This window comes from Myxocyprinus asiaticus, chromosome 11 (assembly GCF_019703515.2).
Source record: "Myxocyprinus asiaticus isolate MX2 ecotype Aquarium Trade chromosome 11, UBuf_Myxa_2, whole genome shotgun sequence".
Taxonomy (NCBI): Eukaryota; Metazoa; Chordata; class Actinopteri; order Cypriniformes; family Catostomidae; genus Myxocyprinus; species Myxocyprinus asiaticus.
Window position 1 is genome coordinate 10,983,941 of NC_059354.1, and position 22,310 is coordinate 11,006,250.

Consider the following 22,310-nt stretch of genomic DNA (forward strand, 5'->3'; position numbering starts at 1 on the left):
TTGCAAAACATTTTCAGAAGACTGAAACAAAGGAAGAGTGAGAACCCTTTACATACGCATGTTCCACGAGGCTGCACGCTTCCGAACAAACAGCACGTCAGACATGAGCATAGACGGCTTTTCTGTCATCTGTTCTTAATAATATAATAAAGTGAGTTTCTTCAAGTGTTTGTGTGTCTAACAGCATTTCTTGTGTCATTCCGAATCCAAGACATCTTACAGTTACCCACCATGCACATTATATTCGCTACCTGCATTTAAACGTCTTCTGTCAGTGCACGTACTTTGCTGCCTGTGTAATTTGATACATTGGTAAAGAACATCTGTCTTTCAGTGTGTTATTTAGGTTCATTTATCATGGGTTGCAAACTCTTCATTACACAACTATTCTTTATTTAATGCTATTCTATTCGTTAGGCTATTGTATTGATATTGGAAGTTCCATTCATAATGTTTCCCCCTTTTACCCGGTATAAAATTTCACACCGGTGTTGTCCCTTGTACGGAGTAAAACCGCTAACACCATACACCGTGGCAACCCTAGTGTACTCTAGTACATCAAAAAAACAAGTAATCGATTACTTGAAATTTAGAATTTAATTTCAACCTCCAACCTTTGAACCTGTTTTTCTTATTAAAAAATAATTTGCACTATGCACACATAGACAACAACATCTAGATTCAAAAAAGGCACAAAAAAAAACAACAAAAAAAAAACATTTGCACTCACACATAGAAATATACATTCCAAGTCTTCTGAAGTGATAAAATTTAAATAATGACAGAATTTTAATTTTTGGGGTGAATTATTCCTTTAACAAAATCATGCAAGATTGTAACGGCAAGATTTATGTGAAAGAAGCACTTTCATTGTTGCCCATCACTGGCAGAGGCAAAAATGAAAGTGAAATTGCAATATCGAGTATTGTTTTTACTAAACTCAATTAATTGATTACTCGTGCACTTCCCTACATTAAACTGATTGTTTATAAATCATACAGCTAACTTTTTAGTGTGTGCATGGGGAGTATCCAAAAACAGATCTTACCTTTGTTCTTGTTTTCACTTTTGATTTGACTTTTTGCCACCTTTTTAGCTTCTTCTTACTCAAAGCTTTCTTTCCCCTAAAAAAGATGGCACATGTTAGCTCAGGGTTTGCAGCGTCAGTAATCACAAATGAATCCAAGGCCTATCTAGGTAATATGAGGGCTTGCATAATGAATATTTTGGTAGCATTTTGTCAAGTAATCACAATTTCAAATCCAAAATACAATCTAAATACAATATAACAAGATCCAAAATCCAATACATCACACATCCTAATAGGTACAGCACATTATTGTTCGACCAATATGGGTTTTTCAATGGCCAATGCCGACACCGATATCTAGAGAGCAGGGTGGCAGATATAACAGTGATGCAGTATCATGATAGCCCATGGGATGCACTAAGAATTGCTTAAATTATTTAACTCAAATTTTACTGTAATATTTTACATATGCAGAAAAGGTTCATTAATTTTTGAGAAAGCTGTCGATTGGGAACTACCACTACTGTTCATCAGTCAAATGGGCACGGCTATTGGCCAAACGCTAATCATTCAAAATGGCCAAACATCTCCCGATTAATCGAGAAACATCTAAGGTCATCACTGGACACTGTCACACTGGAGCTTTTGGTGCAGACCTGAGTGCATTTGACATCCGAATGACATCACACCAAGAAACCGAACCTCTACTAGGTACAGCACATGCAGCTGTCCCCATAATGTGTGTTTTAACATGCATATTTAATAAGCATGGATTTAAGAGCAGCCAAACCCCCAAAGAGTAGCGCCATGCTAACAACTCTCAATAAAAAATCTAAATGTTGGTCTTTTTACACCCATTTCAATTTGTTCAAGTGCTGTTTAATGAGACTATTTATGAGAAAAATACTTGTAAACAGTCAACAGTATACTAAAAGATGTACTCTAGCATCCCTTGGCGAACCTTGCACAAGGAAAGCTCTCTTGCTGCTTAGTCAACAGAGGCCAATCATAGTTTCATTTTCCACAAGAAGGTCATCTGACTCTGGTATTATGTAGAACCTTTTGTAGGAATTGTGTGAAAGTGTACTAGGGCTTGTACAGAGCAATAGTATAAACCGTGAGACAACAGTAGCTGATTATATCCGGTGAAAAGTGGAAGCAAAGAGGCTTCTTGTGATGAAGAGCCTGAAGGTTGGGAGGGGTGTGCAATGGCTCAGCACACTTTGCATGCTTTTAACGCTGCTGACGTCATAAGTGGATGGTGTAAATAAGTCTACAGCAGCGCTCCGACCTAAAAAGCCTAGCGTATTATGGACAGGTCTACGTATAAATATATATCGCGAGAAACAATTAAGACCAGTTAAATAAGACTACCAATAATACGCTGCTGTGGTGGAGACTCCTAAGAGAAAGCACGTCAGTGACTGTGCGCGTGGATCTGACTACAGCAGGGTGACGTAAGGCAAAACAGAACCAAGCCTACTTCCCATAAACGAGACCCATACACTATATACTGCATCACACATCAGAACATTTCACTGGTCAGGATACTAGATCTACACATACATAAGGAAATGTTTGCAATAGCTGTGTTATTCTTCCTCTTTGCATAACACATCCATAAAACTAATGGTAGTGATACTGTTTGCATTCACTTGTAAGCCAGTTGACCATAATAAATGGACAAATTAAATCATGATATACCTCTAATAACAAACTAATTCAGCCGTGACATGACATCCTATTAAGACAACTATATTTACAAGTCAACCCAGCTTCTTAACAGTCATAACATTAAGATAGCATATCTCAAAACAGTCCTGTTTAATTGTGACAGCACCTATAAAATGCGTTTAAAAGTGCACAAATCCAAATCAACACACATCGAGCTGCTCTGCTGTCCTGAATGACATGAAACGAGTGTTTTAGCTTCGCCCGCTAATGTGATCTCGCTAAGGAAGTTAGCTGCATGCTGTTTGAAACCAATGGGTCGACACTGAGTTTTGTTTACAAACACATCCAGACCATTTGCACGGTTTCTCATCCCGAACCGAGCCGTTAAAAGAGACCCACCTTCCGACGTTCAGCCCCTGCTCTTTGTCGTTGATCGCGGTGGTGTAAATCCTCCGGTACCTCTCCGCCAGCGCTCGCCCGGAGAGAAGAAGCTGGTAGCGGCTCCGACAATCCGAGCGAACCCCGACAACGGGACAGGAGCCCATGGCTGACCTGATCGATGCCAAATCGTTTCCAGCTCCGGGGATGACCCTGACGCCCAGCCCCATGGAGTGGGATGCGGAGGACGACAGGATCCCACTGCCACCGGCACCCGCTGCCGCAGCAGCACACATCATCGTTTAGGGGAACAACGCATATATTAGATTACAATGTCAGTGAGCAGAGCTAAAAGTCACATCCCATTAAGCCGCTCTACAAAAACACGAAAACGCCTGGTGAATTACATCCGTGTAACTCTGATTCATTCGGCGCTTGCGATGCGACGACGCTTACGGTTAGCCGCTCTGCTGCAACAGCGAAAACACACGTCCCTTCCTTTCCCTTCCCCGGATCAAAATTCAACCTTAATTCCCGCGATCGCAAGCGATCCAGCCGCACCGAGCTTTCAAGTCCAGTTGCATGAAGTGAAAAGTGTCACATGCGCGAGCTGACGTCCGTGCTTTCCGCTTGTCTCCGGTGTTTTTCTTGAGCCTGTAAAGACAGCACCCCTAGAAGCGCTGCCATCTTAGCTTCATCATCCTTCCCTGTTCATGTCGCTGACTGTCAAGCATGCTGGGATACATTCCCATCTACAGCATACGCGGGTTTGGCTCACAATCTAGTGCGCTGACTACCTAGAGAGCATGTTGGGGCATCGCACGCGCGTTGAACAAATATTGCGAACGATGCAAAAACGCTGTCTAGCTAGTGAGCTCACTAGGTTTTGATGCACGGACACTGTAGTAATAGAGAACGCCTCAGATGCAGGTTTAGATGCACTTTAACGGTAGTTTCTTCTTTCAAAACCATTTGAATTTACAGCACGGTTATAAAAACCAAATCGATGCTATTTCATTGAATACATTCTCCTTACAAGGACATGAGGAATCCGATAACTGTACATACAATGTATATGGTTATGACATGGCTTGAGCTATGAATGTCTGGCATCTGTAATATTTTATATTTTTATGTGGTTATTGCATATGCCTACTTATTAATTTTTGTTAAATTGTTTGTACCCCCAAAACCTGTCTCGGGGTTTGTACCAATATGTGTTTCTATGGTTTTCATTATGGCAGGCCTTCACTGTCACCAACTGTGACATAACATATTTTGTCTCTGGTATAGGTTTGACACTGAAACACAAAATCTAATTACATTAGAACCAATGATGTAACCAAATATTCAAGATTGGAGGAGTTAAAGGTAAAAGTTTAAGAACCTGTTACAAGGGGGTCTGGGAAGATCAGCGAGCATTGACGCTGTTCCCTATCTGTCACTCACTCGACTTGTGTCGATGTAGTGACGCTAGGGGTCCCCAGTCGGTTAACAAATTTCACTCTTTTTTGGGAAGAGAAAAAAGAGCATAAGAAGCCACGACTGGGCTAGCCTGTCCCTATCGTTTGGGCAGTCGACTTGTCCCCAAAAAGGGCCGTTCGACACTCACAAGAGCGTCGGGGGAGGTTACGAGTCAGCCTGATGCGCTGGCTACAAGGCACACAGCGGTCTGCCCGTCTCGCACCGCCAGTTCACGTAACACAGTTCAGCTAATTGTGGCGTTTCGTATAGGGACCCCTAGTGTCACTACATCGACACAACGTCGAGTGAGTGACAGATAGGGAACGTCCTGGTTACTTTCGTAACCTCTGTTCCCTGATGGAGGGAACGAGACGTTGTGTCCCTCCTGCAACAACGCTGGACTACCCGCTGAAATAGCCGGGACCTTGTCTCAGCTCCTCAGCACAAAACCTGAATGAGTGGTTGCGAGCCAGCTCCTTTTATACCCGTATGTTCGGGGAGTGGTATGCAAATACCACTCGCCAATTCCCATTGGCCTTTTTTCAAAGATCAGAGGTGTTTCGGGCTCCCAAGAGTGACCCCTAGTGTCACTACATCGACACAACGTCTCGTTCCCTCCATCAGGGAACGGTGGTTACGAAAGTAACCAGGACGACTTGCACCCCTGGAGTCGCGAGCTCGAATTCAGGGTGTGCTGAGTGACTCCAGCCAGGTCTCCTAAGCAACCAAATTGGCCCAGTTTCTAGGGAGGGTAGAGTCACATGGGGTAACCTCCTCGTGGTCGCGATTAGTGGTTCTCGCTCTCAGTGAGGTGCGTGGTAAATTGTGCGTGGATCGCGGAAAGTAGCATGAGTCTCCACATGCTGTGAGTCTCCGCGGTGTCATGCACAATGAGCCACATGATAAGATGCGTGGATTGACTGTCTCAGAAGCGGAGGCAACTGAGACTTGTCCTCCACCACCCGGATTGAGGTGAGTAACCGCGCAACCACGAGGACCTACTAAGTAGTGGGAATTGGGCATTCCAAAATGGGAGAAAAGGGGATAAAAAATAAAAAAAAACCTGTAACAAGGCCGTAGGTTTGGCTTGAAAGTTGGTAGGGACAAAGAGCAAGGATTATATTACAAAATGTTGGTATTAAGAAAATGCGAGAAAGTCAGTCTGGTAATATAGGGAAAATAACACTATTACCTATACAATAAGTCTCATTTCTTATTTCTCTGCCCCACAATATTAAATGTTACCCTTTTTTTTTTTTTTTTTTTTAAGAATTTCTAAAGAACAAGCAAATTAAGAACTGACCACTAGGGCATCACGGTTAGGAGGAAAAATGTGAAATGCGATAAACTTGGATTATGTAACAGCGATATGCGATGCGATAAACCTTAGATTAATGGGCCAAAATCAAATGTTATCTTTTTCAAGAAGATTTACCTCGAGAAAATTATATCCAAGGCACATGAAGCGACATTCTGTAAAATGTATTATCCAGTATTTAAAAAATGGAAATCTAAACAGGTAAATTAACAATTTACATGGGCAATATGACATCACAAGTTATTATGGGGAGAATAGAGAATTGTCATTTTCCCCATTTTCTGCTTTCCAACTCCCCTCTCTCCAACATAATCTTTTCTCATATTGCTTATTTATATGTACTTGCATTTTATCTAAAAAAAGAAGGCCTCCTGAACAAAGTAAGCTTTAGGCTTAGCCTACAACAAATTCATTTTTTGATCACAAATGCCTAATTTTATTGACAAAACATTATTTTCCAATCTATCTCAATGTTCTTCTCTAATGTTCAACATAAAACATTTATTGGGAGTTATACTAGCATTTTAAAATCCTGCACCCACTACACAGTTGTTAAAATTTTGATGACATAACAAAAACATATACAATTAACCAACATAAAAGAAAAAGGGTTCCACATATAATTTTAATTAAACTCGTCCCTCTCCACTGCTCCTCCCTGGCAACCTTCTAAGAAGGCCAAATAAGTGCCCCACTTCTTCCCATATGCACCCAAACTGCCCAGCCGTCTATGTGACATCTCTTCAAACGCTGCCACTCTGCCCACCACTCATGAAATGAGGGCACATCAGTTGACTTCCATCCCCTTAGCATTACCTGCCTGCCAATCATCACACTGGTAAGGACCCAGTTTTTTTTATACATGTTGATTCATTATATTAACACCTGCCCAATAACCCAAAATACAAAGTCTGGGGCAAAATAAAATCTGAGTGCTCAAGACCTCACAAATAAAATTCTGAACCGAGACATTATTGATTCAGAATGTTTGTAAATCTGATCTTTTTAGATGTTTAGCAGATATAAATTAAAATACAATGCTTTCCAGATGAAAAACAGACATCTTGGAGACATACAATATATGTGCTCTCTGGGATCCTACTTGTAAACCAACAGAGTCCACAACATTTTGAATTTTAATACACACCCCAGATAGCACATATGCATTTGAGATATTTTCATCTGGAAAGCATTGCAATCTAATTAACATCTGCTAAACATCTTTAAAATATCAGATTTACAAACATTCTAAATCAGAAATGTCTCAGAAACGTCTGCTGAATGTCTTATTGACTTCCGAGAGGAAACATCTTATAGGCACATTGAAGATGACCAAACAACCTGAAAAATGCAGATGACTTCCAGATGTAAATACACATATCAAATAGATATCTGGGTGATGTACAGAATGTGTGCTATCAGGGACCACAAGGAGTACTGTATGATGTGAACACATTTTCAGAATGTAGGAGCATGGCAATGCTAAATTAATTAAACAATTTAAAGTGCATATTACCATATTTAGGCTTTTGGAATGCATATTTCAGGCATTCAAAATATATACGTATCTAGGTAATCTAATACATAATTGCACAATCATGTGGTCAAATTCACCAGCATCCAAGGCCAATCCAGGGCAGAAGCATTGAGGGGCAAAATGAAAAATGGATTAAGTCCAAATAATAGTTAAGAAGAGGAACACAGGAAAGTATAGTGTTACTACATACAATGAAAACTTAACTATATCATCAATATTATCAGCGAGTATACATGGCAGAAAAGTGACTCTATAAGTTAATCTTGCCATTTAGGAGCTAGCTGCTACTATAGTTCTACTCAGCCATCACTGACAGTAAAGACTGCTAAGAGGATTAATGCTGCACCCTTGCCTACCCTTCAGGATTTATAGGATGTCAGGAGTGAGGGAACCGGCAGAAAAAAATCACCACAAACCCCACACACCCAGGGCACAAACTATTAAAACTTCTTCTCCCTGGCAGGCATTACAGAGCACAGTCCACCAGAACAACTGGGTATAAGAACAGTTTCTCCCTCAGGGCATCACTCTCATGAACAGGTAACACTTCCCAATAAGGTCCCTTTATAGTGCATCTCCACTGAGTATGTACGTTCATATTTATACATACTACCTGTACAAACATAAGTATGCACAATATGCAAATTCACCATTTTTATATTTTATTTGATATTTCTATTTTTCATATTTATTCATATCTACCTGTCCAGACCATGTTCTCCTTTGCACATGCCTGAACAGTATACCAACTCTCTGTAGGCTATATATACACAGTACCACATATTATTTGCCTTTGTATTATCCTGTAAATATGTTATTCTTGTCATTCCCAGTCTAGTTGTTGTTTATCTCTGAGTACTGGTAGCATCTTTTAATGTGCATGAAGGAGAGAAAGATTGAAAAAATGTGATGCGAGAGGAATTGCACATGAAATAAGGTCAATGCTCCAGATAATGTCCTCTGACTGGGACATCAATACCAAGAGATGACATTTTCTCCTTAACTGTGTCACAGACAATGAACAAAGAATCGTCCTTGGCTTCAGCTACGCTCCAGTAATGGTGATACTGAGTTCAGTTATGCCCAGTCAAAGGAAATTAGTGTGTTTAGAGAAAAAATGAGTAAGAACATGAAATTGTTGATTAACAGTTTAAAAGAGTGAGACCACAAGATTTTGCAGTGGCAGATTCTCAGAAATTACATGAACTGGTGACTTTGTTTTCAGCGATTCACTTTTCTTTTTCATTTCTTGCGCCATCTAGTGGTGGAAACCGCCACTTCAGTAAAGCATCTATCTATCTATCTATCTATCTATCTATCTATCTATCTATCTATCTATCTATCTATCTGTCTGTCTGTCTGTCTGTCTGTCTGTCTTTCTGTCTGTCTGTCTGTCTCAAATATATATATATATATATATATATATATATATATATATATATATATATATATATATATATATATATTTTTTTTTTGTTTTGTTTTTTTTTTTGTACATTTTGGTATTATTACACATGCAAACCTCAACATGACCATAAAACAGGTGGGCTGCATTTGTGTAATGGCAATAGCAATACAAAAGATTTTTCCTCCAGTGTCAAATTTTGTGTGTATTTGTTTGTGCAGGTTTTTTGCATATTACACACTTAAGAACTATTGAAGGAGGGCATAATGAACATTATTCATACACATCACTGTCACACCCCACAGAAATACTTGTCATATTTGTTAAGTCCAAACCTAACAAGCCACATGCTTCAGCAACAACACACCTACTAATGTAAAACAAAGGACCAGCATTTAAAAAAAAAAATAATAATAATAATAATTTTTGTTCAAAATACTAAAGCCGTAACTGAACATTGTTTTAGTAACGATGTTCCATAACTTTGATATACTCAAATGCAAAGGCTGTTACATGACCAGCTGCAGTAAATTATAAGAGTTCAAGTAGCTTCTAAACACATTTTTACAAAGTTGTGGGTGCATGAAGTGCATTGTGATTTAAAAAAAACACCATTGTTTTCTGCACCTAAGTTGGTAAACTAAACTCCTCCTAGTTCTGGGGTATTACTGTAACATTTATGCCTGAATTGTGAATGAGGTGAGTTAGTTTCAGCGATAACAAGTGAGCTACTTGCAGAACTCTAATAAGTGAGGGCAAAATATTACCAGCAATAAATAACTACAGTAAAGTATATACTTTTGAACTTTTCAGCACAGAGAGCAACTCCCAAAACATGTTTTTTTCCATCTTCTCTTGCCATCTCAGTGAAGGATGGCATTGTCATACTTTCCAAATCCAGACAAATGACTTGTGATGTATTCAAATGACATTCATAACTGCATTTTCATCATTCTTGACTGGAGGGAAACACCTCATAAGGACACACCCCCAGTGAAACTACAAACACATATCTATATTGACAAAGCTGTGATGACAGTTTACCAAGCTCACAGTTCAAGTTCAGTTGCTCTCATGTGTGTGTCATATGAAGCCACACCTTTTGCTGGCCTTGCCTTCCCTACCCAGGTCAAATATGTAAGAAGGGAAGCTTGGTAAACTGTATGTTATTCTCGTTCAACATCTAATCACATCTCACAGGTCTGAAAGGTATGACTATTTCTACACATAAAAACTTTTATCTACACACTTTATCAACATGTATATGTCTATTATATTATTATAACAGAATATTGTTATTAGATTATTATTTTATTGTTAATATTTTGGGTCTATTGTTGTTTTTAAATCAAAGTTGTACTACGGTAGTAGTCAAAGTTTATATTTATTCACTTGTGATACTGATGGATTGTATGACTGTACACAATGTGTACAACTAATTCTATGTTATGTTTAGTATTTAATTATTTTTAATTTAGTAGTACATGCTACTAAAGCTTTAGTTTCCAATGGCAAGGTGAGATTGAAGGGCATTCGTGTCTCTGACTGTTCTTTTTTCACAATAGAATTATTCACATGCATCAAATGAGTAATAATAGTTTTCTTCTGAAAACTGTCAGAGAGGACAGAATGGCATGAAGGGTTGAGAAATTACATCATCACTTTCCCCGTCTGACAAAAGCTCTTTTTAGTAGTTCATTTTGGCTGTGATATGCAAACTGTTTTGAATTCATGTAGATGGACAGAAAGACAGACAGACAGACAGATAGATAGATAGATAGAGAGAGAGAGGCAGGTAGACAGACAGACAGATAGATAGATAGATAGACAGACAGAAAGACAGACAGACAGATACAGTAGATAAGTGATAGATAGACAGACAGACAGACACAGTAGATGATAGATAGATAGATTGATAGATAGATAGATAGATAGATTTTATCACTTTTTCACTTTTTGCGATTATAGACTGTGCTACATGAAATCAGTTTCCAGTGAAGCTGTCCAGCTCATATTCCTGTATGATGTACAGTACATCTGACATAGCATTTCTTTACAAGCAGGAGAATGTTGCCACGGTTCAGTTGGCAGGTGTTTGAACAGGGCATCATTATGTAGATTGGGTGTATTCAGGAAGGAATGTGTGCTAGATAAACTGTTCCAACTATGAATTTTATGCATTTCATACAGTTGCAAACTGCATTGACATGGTTCTTTAAGTCACTTTATTACATCTTGTCTAATGGCACCATCTTGTTGATAGTACTTCTTTTAGGATGTGTGACTACTCTGTATTCATTACAAATATAATTTGTGTTCATACATTTCCTCCTAGCGTAAACCATGTCTTTCCCTAGAAGGTCATACGGTCAAGTCCAAACAGGTGAGAAAATATATTAAAAGAACCCATGGAGCATCTTTGTTATGAACCAACATTGTGTTTTTGTTTAGTGATAGGATATTCAGAGGTCCTAAAACTAAAGCTCTCCACATCTTCAGTGGTAACACTTTACAACAGGATTCTACGGTTAATGTGTGAGGTATCATGAACTAACAATTAGTTAATTAAATCTTGGTTAATGTTAATTTATAAAAACACAATTGTTCATTGCTAGTTAGCTCGCAATACATTAACTAATGTTAATGTTTTCAATGTTCAATGTTAAAAATATATTGGTATATGAAGACACTTACGTTACCACTATGACTAATTAATGCAGTAAAAGTATTTTTCATTGTTAGTTCATATTTACTATTGTTTACATACAACATATTCTGCTTATCAGTCTATGTTATTCTGTTATTAAATAGTTAGCTAAATATGGTCTGCTTCACAAAAGAAATAAAGAATAGTCAATAACTTAAATAACAAGGCTACCACTTCTGCTCAAATTTAATACAGAAAATACATTTTCTTCACTGTAATATGATACAATACAATATTAATTCATATATCAGTTATTTATATGTTTACTTGTGTGTTTGGACCGGAATACAGTTTCGACTGTGAACAGCAGTAGCACTAAAGTAGTGGAAGACAGCAAAAAGAAGACATCACTGCTGAAGGACAACAGCTGGATCAAGACCAATGTGAATGAAAACGAGCCAGAGTGAGTGAGCTTCATCAGTTATCAAGTGCAAGCCAGGCAGACACAACTTGTTTGACATCTAGCCTAATATGACTGCAATGGTTGTAAATATTGCAGACGCTTTTTTCTCAGTAGATTTATGTCTGACAGACTAAGTGACTGACAAGCTGAATTTTGTTGTGCTGTCCATTTCTTTCAACAGACAAGGTGCAATCTTTGGCAAAACTGTTCTGATGCGTTACAAGTCCAATGAAAACCTTATCAGGTAGTAAATTTTTTTCTGTAGATCCTACATTTTGCCAGTATATGTCCTAATTTGTTTTAGACAGTCATATAAAATATCTAAAAGTTTTCAGATATTTTAATGTAAAGTTCAGACACTGATTTGTTTTAAAAAAAAAAAAAAAAATATTTTTTTTATATTTTGGATAACAGCCCTGCAGATAGTAAAACTAGCAAAACCGAGAGCAAAACCACCACCATCACCACTTCATCAGGTTCTGTCCATGCTCTCACTAAAAGGTAATAATTACACTACTGCAAAAAAAAAAAAAAAAAAAAAAAAAAAAAAAAAATACAGTTCATATTACTATGGTTTGAAAACATCAGATTATACAGTAAAAAAACAGTATGGTGTATTGGAAGAAATTGTTCCAGTCTCATGTAACTATTTATGTTTAGATTTGGTGGGAGCCAGGACAAGCTGAATGAAAGCAGGTAATACATAGACATCAGTCACAGATTCTTTATTTTAAAATTGTATGCATTATTTATATTTAGACATTATATAGCCTGGTGGGGTACAAAGTCTGATACCACAAGTCAAAATGCTTCTATTTTGCATTTCTCTAATTTGATGTAAATTTCTTTTTATATTATACTATCAGCAAAGCAATTTGAGTTAAAAGGTAAATTGAAAAAAGAGCATGAATTTCAGAATTCCCTTATGTCCATGTTTGCTTACATGACAGCATGCACTCGAGCTGGAGTCCACAAGTTTGTGTAAAACCGGATGATCCATGTTATTCCAACATGATTTAAGAATGTTCCAAAGAGCATCTTGTGTGCTTCAATGGAAACAATCTGACCCTTTGTGCAAAAAAGTTACCGTAAGATGGTCAATGTCACAGATTTGCTTACATTTTATTAGTGTACTAGACAAAATACAGAATCTTAAATATTTCTTAATCATTTTACATTATGACTTTTCTTTGTTTTATTTATTTTAATTAAAAAAACGTTCTATTTATTTTCAGGTTTAAATGATTTAAAATCACAGATTTACAAAGTGCACTGTAAAAAATATTTTTTAAGATTTACACATTTTAATTTCATAACAAAAATCCATTATAAACAATTAAGTAATCTTGAATAAAATAAAATAAAAAACAAATGATTATTTTTTACATTTTGTTAAGCATTACACAATTCAATTTGAATTTTAATGAAATTGAAATACCTAAATCTTAAAAATAGGCAATAATATTTTTTTGAGTGGGTCTCAGAATTGTGAACCAAGCAGATGCAATCTTTCTAGTCCAAACCTGTCTGACAATAAAAATCGAGTCATTTTTGCGGAATATAATACAGTGGTAATTAATTTGTTACATCTGATAGCCCAAAGATGAAACTGACTTTAATTTAGAGACTGAAATTGCTTTGTGATAAGCCTTCAGTATTATTAATCACCAGTCTTTGCTGTTTAAATGTATAAAACCAGCCTTTGAGAGCAATTTTGCAAGGTGAAAAATGGTTGGAATTTAAAACATTTTAAGAGCTCAATTCTCTTCCCTACCCAACCCTACAGAACCACAGGAACTAAAACAACAGTGAAAACGGAGCCCAAGACAAGGTAAAGCCTCTATGAATCACACTGTAAAAAAATTGCCAGGATTTTACAAGGTTTAACAGTAAATTCTTACAGTAAAATACTGTTTTCAGTATTTTACTGTAAAATCAATGCAGGCTAGGTCATTTTCTGTAACAACACAACAAATTACTATGAAAAAAAGAAATCAGAATAATCGCACTGCATTATGGGAAAATTGTGTTTCATTTGAAGTCACCATTATGGTGTTTATTGTTCCCTTTGAATGGGACCTTGTCTTAATTAATTCTGATTAATTTTGTCCCAGTTGGAGCAAATATGTTTAAGAACACAGATTATTGTACTGAGATGTATGGAGAAAATGAGTCCATTTTGTGATTGACTTTATGCCATGATGTGTTGATTACACTATATGTTGCATATGAAAGTAAAGGAATAGTATCATATTAAATGAACAATGTATCAAATGCTAATGTCTATGATATGACTGGTATTATATCTCATAAACTTTTATAAAAAACTGTCAAACAGGCACGCACAGATATCAACACTCACCATACCTGTACAATCTCAACTATGGTGATAATTAAAAAACAATGTAGATAAAAAAAATACAGATGATCATTCTGATACTACAACACGGCACTACTAAATTACAGTAGTTTCTTGGTTTTGTTCACTGTGAAGTAACAGTATACGGTTATAATATAAAAAATATTACTGTAAAATATTCTGTGAAATTCATGCAACTAGTAGCCAGGAATTTACTGTAAACTCACACTAAAATGTTTAACAGTGCACCTGGTTAAATAACTGTTGAATCAATGACTGACTAGATAAAGACCAGCTTATTACAAATAATAATACCTCTCTTTCAGCACTACAGCTACAACACTCAAAGATGGTACAAAGATAACTGAGACAACTGTCACCACAACCAGGTGAGATACTGAATGGATATCGAATCAGTATCATATCTGAGCTATTTCACAATATTATGCACTAAGCACAAGGCATCACAAGACATATTTCAAACAACAAGGATAATTATTACAATATCTGCAGCTATTCTGAACTGTTGTCTTGTCTTTTTATTCTCAGTAAAGATGTAGTGAAAAGCAGGTCTGCAGTGTTCAGTGAACGAGACCAGCCAGTTTTAAAGAGGAGTTCTGGGTAAATCAGCTCAATTCAATATGCATTTTTTATTTTTACATAATTCTTGCTGAGACCTACAAAGTTAAACACAGCCAACATAATGGAAATGTTGCTCAATGCACATGTATATGTTATCTGTCCCTAAAGTGACTACAAGACTGAAGTCGTTACAGTGAAGTCATCAAAGGACACTATTGATGGGTGAGTGTTATAGAAAGTATACACTGAAAAAAAAATCTTAACCAGTATTTTTATCTTGTTTGCCATAAAAATATCTAAACATCCTTAAAACAAGATAAACAAAATGCATCTTAAATTAAGCTAATTTTTCTTTTTCTTGTTTTAAGCATAAACCTCATTAAATTGTGTTAGATTTATGCTTAAAACAAAAAAGACAATTTTGCTAATGGGGTAAGAAAAATAAACGGTAACACTTTACAATAAGGTTCCATTTGTTAACATTAGTTAGCAACATTAGGTAACATGAACTAACAATGAACAATACTTATTAAGCATTGATTAATCTAAGTTAATGTTAATTTCAACATATACTAATACATTTTTGCATTCAAAAGTTTAATTTTTTAACATTAACGTTAATGCATTATGAACTAAAATGAACTAACAATGAACAATTGTATTTTTATTAACTAACATGAACAAAAATTAATAAAAGATGTAGCAAATATATTGTTAATTGTTTGTTCGTGATACCTTTCCTAACGAATCTTACTGTAAAGTGTTACCAAATATATGACACAATTTATGTTGTTTTAAGGGTGTTTTCACTGGAAAACAAGACAAAAATACTGATTAAGAGCATTTGCAGTGTAATCAAACCTATTCAAAATGATCTCATAATTCAATAGTTTGTGTGTGTTTAAACCAATAATGCTTTCTGCCTAGACCAACCTCACCTGCCAAGACCACCACAAGGTACAGAAACCACATCCATCTTGCATACAGATTGCTTACTCTACCCTGAAAAATGCGGCTAATCTCTTCTTAACAATTTCATTTCTAGCGTCAAAACTTACACCAAGGAGGAAGTTTCCCCAGCTAAAACAACATCTCACTCCGTCCAATCCACAAAAAGGTGGGAATTTAAACGATTATTCCAATCTCAGCCCCAGCATGCCAGTGTATTCAATAATCACACAACTTTTAATGTTGAAACCTTTCTGAAAAATCTAATCATTATTGTAAAAAATAATTTAGTGCAGCCAAAGATGAAATGGACTGAAATGTACATCTCATTACACATATGTTATCTGTCCCAAAAGTGACTACAAGACTGAAGTCATTACAGTGAAGTCATCAAAGGAAACCATTGATACGTGAGTGATATAGATTGTATAATCTGGCCAAGTGGTTCTCAACTGGTCTGTCTTCATAAGGTTGTGAATAGCAGGGGGAAAGAAACAATGCTGAATACAACAATAAAAAGCAACTAACCATTTAATCAAGCAGAGTTAGAAGTTAGGACTTTTTAAACAGAGGAGAAGAATAGAAAAAACACTTTCCCATATCTTTTGTTGTTGATGTCCAATTCTGTGTGTCCAGTCAAACTCTACAGAGTTTTGGCACAAATTAATCTGGCAATTGGTAATATGACATATACTAATAGAATGTTTGGCCATGGTACATCAGGAGAAATCACACTTCTGCTGTTGTTTATGCTTTTACGAAATTGTCAGTTTTCTTATTCAGCCAATGTCATGTTAAGTATTTAGCATTTTGTCGGGCCTCTGCATTTCATGGCAGCAGCAGTACTAGGATGTGATCTTTGAGGGGGGAATTTTAAACTTTAGGGAGGGCAACTGCTTATCTCTTTGTCGGACCAGGGGGTGCTCCTCCTTGATAATTGTGCTTGGGTTGGTCCTACTTGATCATGTTTCGGTGTTGGTCCGGGGGTGACCCGGCTATGTTTCATGGTAATATTTATAATATTGATGATTGATTTCAATGGCATTATTTTACTTTTGTGTGATAAAAAATCTGGTAATGTGTTGGGTTGCCATTCGCCACTCAATGTCCAATGTAAAATCTGTGTCCTGGAGCAAGTTGAGAACCACTGATCTAATCTAAAATGATTTTATAATGAAATATATATATATATATATCATTTTATTTTGTATGTGTATTAACACTGCACCTATAAACCTTTTTGTCTAGAGCAAGCTCACCCGTTAAGACCACCACAAGGTAAAGTAACCAATTACTGTCTTGCTTTTGGATTACTAAATGACATGTGACAGTTCTCTCTTAATCTTTTAACTATTTTATTTACAGCATCAAAACTTACACCAACAAGGGGGAAGTTTCACCAACTAAAACAACATCCTACTCTGTCCGCTCCACAAAGAGGTGGGAATTTAAAGGATTATTACCTTTACAATCTCAACTTCAGCATGCCAGTAGTGTAATCCCAGTAAATATTTTGTTTGTCATATAAAGAAGGCAAATCATTGACTTGATGCTTTTCCACAGCACTGAGGATCAACTGTTTGACACTCTCATACCAACGTCAATCAAGACAACCTATTCCAAACCTGAAAGCAGGTACGTTGCTTGTACAGTAACACTTTACAATAAGGTTCCATTAGTTAACATGAACAAACAATGAATAATACTTTTACAGTATTTATTACTATTAGTTAATGTTAATTTCAACATGCACTAATACATTTTTAAAATCAAAAGTTGTATTTTTTAACATTATGCACTATGAACTAACATTAACTAACAATGAACAATTTAATATTTTATTAACTAACATTAACAAAGATTAATAAATGCTGTCAAAATATATTGTTCATTGTTAGTTCATAATAACTAATGCATTAACTAATGCAATTTTACATATTTATAAGGTGTAAATCCATTGAGATTTATATTTACATTTTTAAAAAAAACATAAAAACAAACAGTTTAATAGGCAAATAGTCCAATGGCAATTATTGTGCTTTTTCTTGTCATTTTGAAACTTTACAGCCCCCATATTCATTTAGTCTCATTATATAGAAAATATATTTGAAGGATGTTTTTTTAATATAATTAAGGATGTAATAAAGAATATGGCAAAACTATAAAATGTCAATGGCAAATATGTGCTAATTTATAGTATTATGACTGCCAAATATTTTACTTTTGTAATCCCACAACATTTAATGTCTTAACCTGTTTAATAGTAAAAATTGAATAATTATTGCAAAAAGTAATGCAGTGCAACCAAAGACGAATATGCATTCAGAAACCAAAATCTTTCTCACTGCACATATATGTTATCTGTCCCAAAAGTGACTACAAGACTGAAGTAGTTACGGTGAAATCGTCAAAGGAAACCATTGATATGTGAGTGTTATAGAATATATAATTCTAACACCTCTCTTTTGCTTTGTGTGTGTGTGTGTGTGTGTGTGTGTGTGTGTATACGAACATTAAATCAAAAATGCTTTTTGTCTAGGCCAAGCACACCTGTCAAGACCACTACAAGGTACTGTAAACTGTGTTTTGGGCTGCTGTCTATAACCTGAAGAAAATGTTTCTACTCTCTTAACCTCTTAAATTTCATTTACAGCATCAAAACCTACAACAAGGAGGAAGTTTCACCATCTAAAACGACATCCTACTCTATCCAATCCACAAAGAGGTGAGAATTTGAAAGATTATTCCCAACACAATCTCAGCATCAGCATGCCAGTAGACTCTATGTAAAAAGTGATAACATGCAATTGCTTCCTTAAAGGGATAGTTCACCCAAAAATGAAAATCTGACATCAGTTATTCACCTTCACAATCATGTATGACTTTATTTTGTCTGTGGAATACAAAAGGGGATGTTAGGCAATATGTTAGTCTCAGTCACTATTCACTTTTGTTGCATTTTTTTCCCCAATCAGTGAAAGTGAATGGTGACTGAGGCTGTCATCCTGCCACAATAGCAGTAAATGATGAGGTGTGTAAATTGTGTCAGAATTTTAATTTTTTGGTGAGCTATTTCTAAAAGATGATGTGAGAACCCATAAAAATTACTTTCATTAATGCAACCTAATGTATTTAGGTTCTCTTAGTTAAACTAAATAATATTTTGGACTTGAATAAAACCAGTTAATTTTATAAAGCAAATTTTTTACAGTGTATAATCCCAGCAAACGCTTTTCAGTAAAATTACGATAGGTCAACTCATTGACTAAATGCTTTTCTACAGCACTGAGGATCAACTATTTGACACTCTCATACCAACATCAATCAAGACAACTTCTACCAATAATGACAGCAGGTATGTTGCATTTGCATATTTATAAGGCATGAACGCATTGGTGGCGAGTTTGAAATTTACCTCTACCATTAAGTAGTTTTACCAGTCTTACGACCATCGGAGTAAGCACAAAAGCAGGTGTACAGTACATACTTATTTCGTCTGTCGGGAGTTTGCAACTTTCCATTAGAGCTTACATCTCACGGTTAAGCAGTATTTGTCTTATAATGGACTTCTATCATTCTCACAGTCGCAGGGAAGATATAACTGTCTCCAAATCCATCAGAACGGTGTACTCCACAAGCGACAGGTAGGAAAAATTTTCTCATTTCAGCATCTTTGTTTGACACATATTTGTTGTTTATGACACATGTCTATCTTCTTTTAAATGCATAGAAATGAGCGGACTAGTGTCACAAGTCCTACTTACACCAGAACATCATACACAGAGAGCAGGTTCAGTACCCAGATTTTCAGATGCATTTTCATTTTGTTGAAGGAACAGTTCACCAAAAAATTAACAAAAAGAAAAGAACACAAAAGGTGGATTTTGAAATAATATATTTTATGATATCCTTTATTGTTTTCAAGAATATCCTATATTTTTCATATAATATAAGTGAATGTGGACTGGGGATGTCAAGCTTCAGAATGACAAAAGCAACAAACAAGTCCTTTCAAGGCATGCAATATTATTGTGTGAGGAACAAACCAAAATTTAAGTTTAAATTGAAATCATTCCCTAAACCTAAACTCTAAAATGGACTACAAAAATCATATGGACTACAAAAATGGTGATTGATACTATTTATGCCATTTGTCTTTGGTTCTCGTGACCAGACATAATTGATGTCCATGGTGCCATATTTGATTTTAGAGCTAGCGTAGGGAAACTTTTGAGTGAATAATGACTTAAATTGTTGTGTGTTCCTCACACAAAAGCTACGTATGGCTTCACAAGACTTAGTATATGGTTTTTATAGTGCGTTTTTGTCATTTTGAAGCTTGACCACCCCAGTCCTCTTTCACTCTCATCATTTTGTATTTTTTTTCTCCCCATTTCTCCCCAATTTGGAATGCCCAATTTCCAATGCGCTCTAAGTCCTTGTTGTGGCGTAGTCACTCGCCTCAATCCGGGTGGTGGAGGATGAATCTCAGTTGCCTCCGCATCTGAGACGTCAATCCGCGCATCTTATCACGTAGCTTGTTGAGCGCGTTAACGTGGAGACCTAGTGTGTGTGGAGGCTCACACTATTCTCCGCGGCATCCACGCACAACTCACCACTTGCCCCACCGAGAGCAAGAACCACATTATAGCAACCACGAGGAGGTTAACCCAACGTGACTCTACCCACCCTAGCATCCGGGCCAATTGGTTGCTTAGGAAGCCTGACTGGAGTCACTCAGCACGCCCTGGATTCCGAACTTGTGACTCCAGGTATGGTAGTCAGCGTCTTTACTTGCTGAGCTACCCAGGCTCCCATTTACTCTCATCATTTGGAAAAAAGGGTCAAAGATATTCTTTAAATGAATCACTTTTTGTTTTCCATAGAATTTTTGGGTGAACTTTTCCTTAAATGCTAGTAAAATGCTAAAATGCCTAAGACTATTACTGATGAGATTTTACAAGGTTTGTAGACTTATGTTACATGTGTTTTGCAGGCCTATTGATAGCCTGTCCGACACCCTTACATCAAAAACCACTACAACAGTATACACATCACCTGAGAAGTATGACTAACTGTTATTAATAATGCCAGCACTGATTTCAATGCAACGTGTAGTGCACATGTAAAATGCATACTTTGTTGTAGGAAAGTCACAGAGAGAGACCTTTGTACATTCTGCCGTAAAAACATGTACAATGCAGAAAAGATTATCCTGGATGACATGAATATAAACTGTCATGCAAGTTGTTTCAAGGTTAGTTACTTTTCAAAATTCTTTGAAATATGTGACACTTTATAATAACAGTTATTAATAAGTATATATCCAATATATATGTAAAATAATATGAATATGAAACATTTTCAAAGTATTATCTAATTAGAAATGTTTATTAACATTATAAATGAAAGGTATTAAAAATATTGCCAAAAATGGTCTGTATTTTCTATACTGTTACTGAACTGTCTAGTGTGAGGTATGCAATGCTTCCCTTGGACACCTGAAGGCAGGAGACAGCTTGTGGGTCTACCGTCGCTCTGTTCACTGTGAAAACTGCTTTGGTGTCACCAAGGGTAAGACAGACTTCACTACGCTCCTCAACATTTTGAAACAGTGCAATCAATATGGTTTCTAAATGAACAAATATGTTTGTTTTACAGGCAAGTGGCATCGCTGAAACTACGTTGACCATTAATGAAGTCAAATAAAAGAAAACGATTTGCCAAATATTTAGACAGCCAAGACCGGAAATTTTTCATGGTTTTAATGTGGACCCCGTGTTATCTACAGTACATTTAAATAGTTTTGGTGGTGGTCTTATGTCAGATAAACAAAGTGCATTGATAGTTATCATTTCCTAGTGATGTGATATGTATCTCATCTAACTACCAAAATAATAAGAATATTTTAAAAGAAGAATTTTCTTATCATCTCATGTATGATAATAATAAATATGAGTAATATTAGAGTTGATTTGTTCCAGTTTTTTGTCACTTGTGTTATTTTAATAAAGGTTTAATGTCTATGATATGAAAACATTCAGAAGTGCTGTTTTCAGTTTTTTTTTTAGTTTTTTTTTAATTATTTTTAAGATCTTGTTGAGTGTCATTCCAGAGTATTGTTTGGTTAATCCTTTTATGCAGTTCCTTTGAAACTCTGTAATGCTTATGCTTGAGTTCTAATTTAAGGAAGTATTTATAGAATAAGGTATACCAGAAAAATGCTCTTGACACGCTTAGGCACTTTATTATAAAACATATAACTATATATGCAAAACATATGTAAAAATGTTCTCTCAGGATTTCCACTCCTCACCTTTCATCAGTGTCTTTTAATTTAAGACTAGCCATTAAACACACCAACCCCTGTTCTTCATAGACAAGAAACCTGAAATATAACATTTAGACATATCAACTATATAGCACATCAGTAGTATGTTATACATCATTAGTGTACAACACTGTCATTAGTACAGTATATATATATTTATATATACACTGGCAG

The 22,310-nt window shown here is 36.0% G+C and overlaps 2 protein-coding genes across 4 annotated transcripts in view; one reads left to right on the top strand and one right to left on the bottom strand.

The window, feature by feature from the left end:
- LOC127447813 (E3 ubiquitin-protein ligase MYCBP2-like) overlaps window positions 1-3,793 on the bottom strand; it is a 203,718-nt gene extending 199,925 nt beyond the window's left edge. For all 3 annotated transcript variants that reach the window (XM_051709885.1, XM_051709883.1, XM_051709884.1), the window contains exons 1-2: window positions 3,104-3,793; window positions 1,049-1,124 (exon numbers count right to left, since the gene is read on the bottom strand). In XM_051709885.1, the coding sequence (XP_051565845.1) occupies window positions 1,049-1,124; window positions 3,104-3,381 (354 nt within the window). In that variant the 5' untranslated portion in view covers window positions 3,382-3,793. The remainder of the gene's footprint in view (window positions 1-1,048; window positions 1,125-3,103) is intronic.
- A 6,061-nt stretch (window positions 3,794-9,854) lies between these two features.
- On the top strand, window positions 9,855-21,844 carry LOC127447816 (sciellin-like). The gene is made up of 26 exons (XM_051709889.1): window positions 9,855-10,015; window positions 11,142-11,189; window positions 11,805-11,916; window positions 12,098-12,160; window positions 12,331-12,417; window positions 12,577-12,612; window positions 13,703-13,747; window positions 14,602-14,664; window positions 14,825-14,896; window positions 15,026-15,079; window positions 15,785-15,814; window positions 15,903-15,974; window positions 16,162-16,215; window positions 17,054-17,083; window positions 17,171-17,245; window positions 17,369-17,440; window positions 18,179-18,232; window positions 18,345-18,374; window positions 18,459-18,530; window positions 19,089-19,160; window positions 19,390-19,449; window positions 19,536-19,595; window positions 20,802-20,870; window positions 20,954-21,062; window positions 21,277-21,379; window positions 21,467-21,844. Exons 2-26 carry the CDS (start codon window positions 11,150-11,152, stop codon window positions 21,481-21,483), a joined length of 1,551 nt encoding a protein of 516 aa, XP_051565849.1. The 5' UTR covers window positions 9,855-10,015; window positions 11,142-11,149; the 3' UTR covers window positions 21,484-21,844.
- Window positions 21,845-22,310: the final 466 nt, after the last annotated feature.

Excerpts from the sequence above, each read along its gene's own strand:
- LOC127447816 (XM_051709889.1), top strand. The coding sequence starts at position 11,150 with ATGTCTTTCCCTAGAAGGTCATACGGTCAAGTCCAAACAG. Across the intron at positions 15,815-15,902 it reads CCTGCCAAGACCACCACAAG|CGTCAAAACTTACACCAAGG; the intron begins GTACAGAAACCA and ends TTTCATTTCTAG. Across the intron at positions 20,871-20,953 it reads GTATACACATCACCTGAGAA|GAAAGTCACAGAGAGAGACC; the intron begins GTATGACTAACT and ends ACTTTGTTGTAG.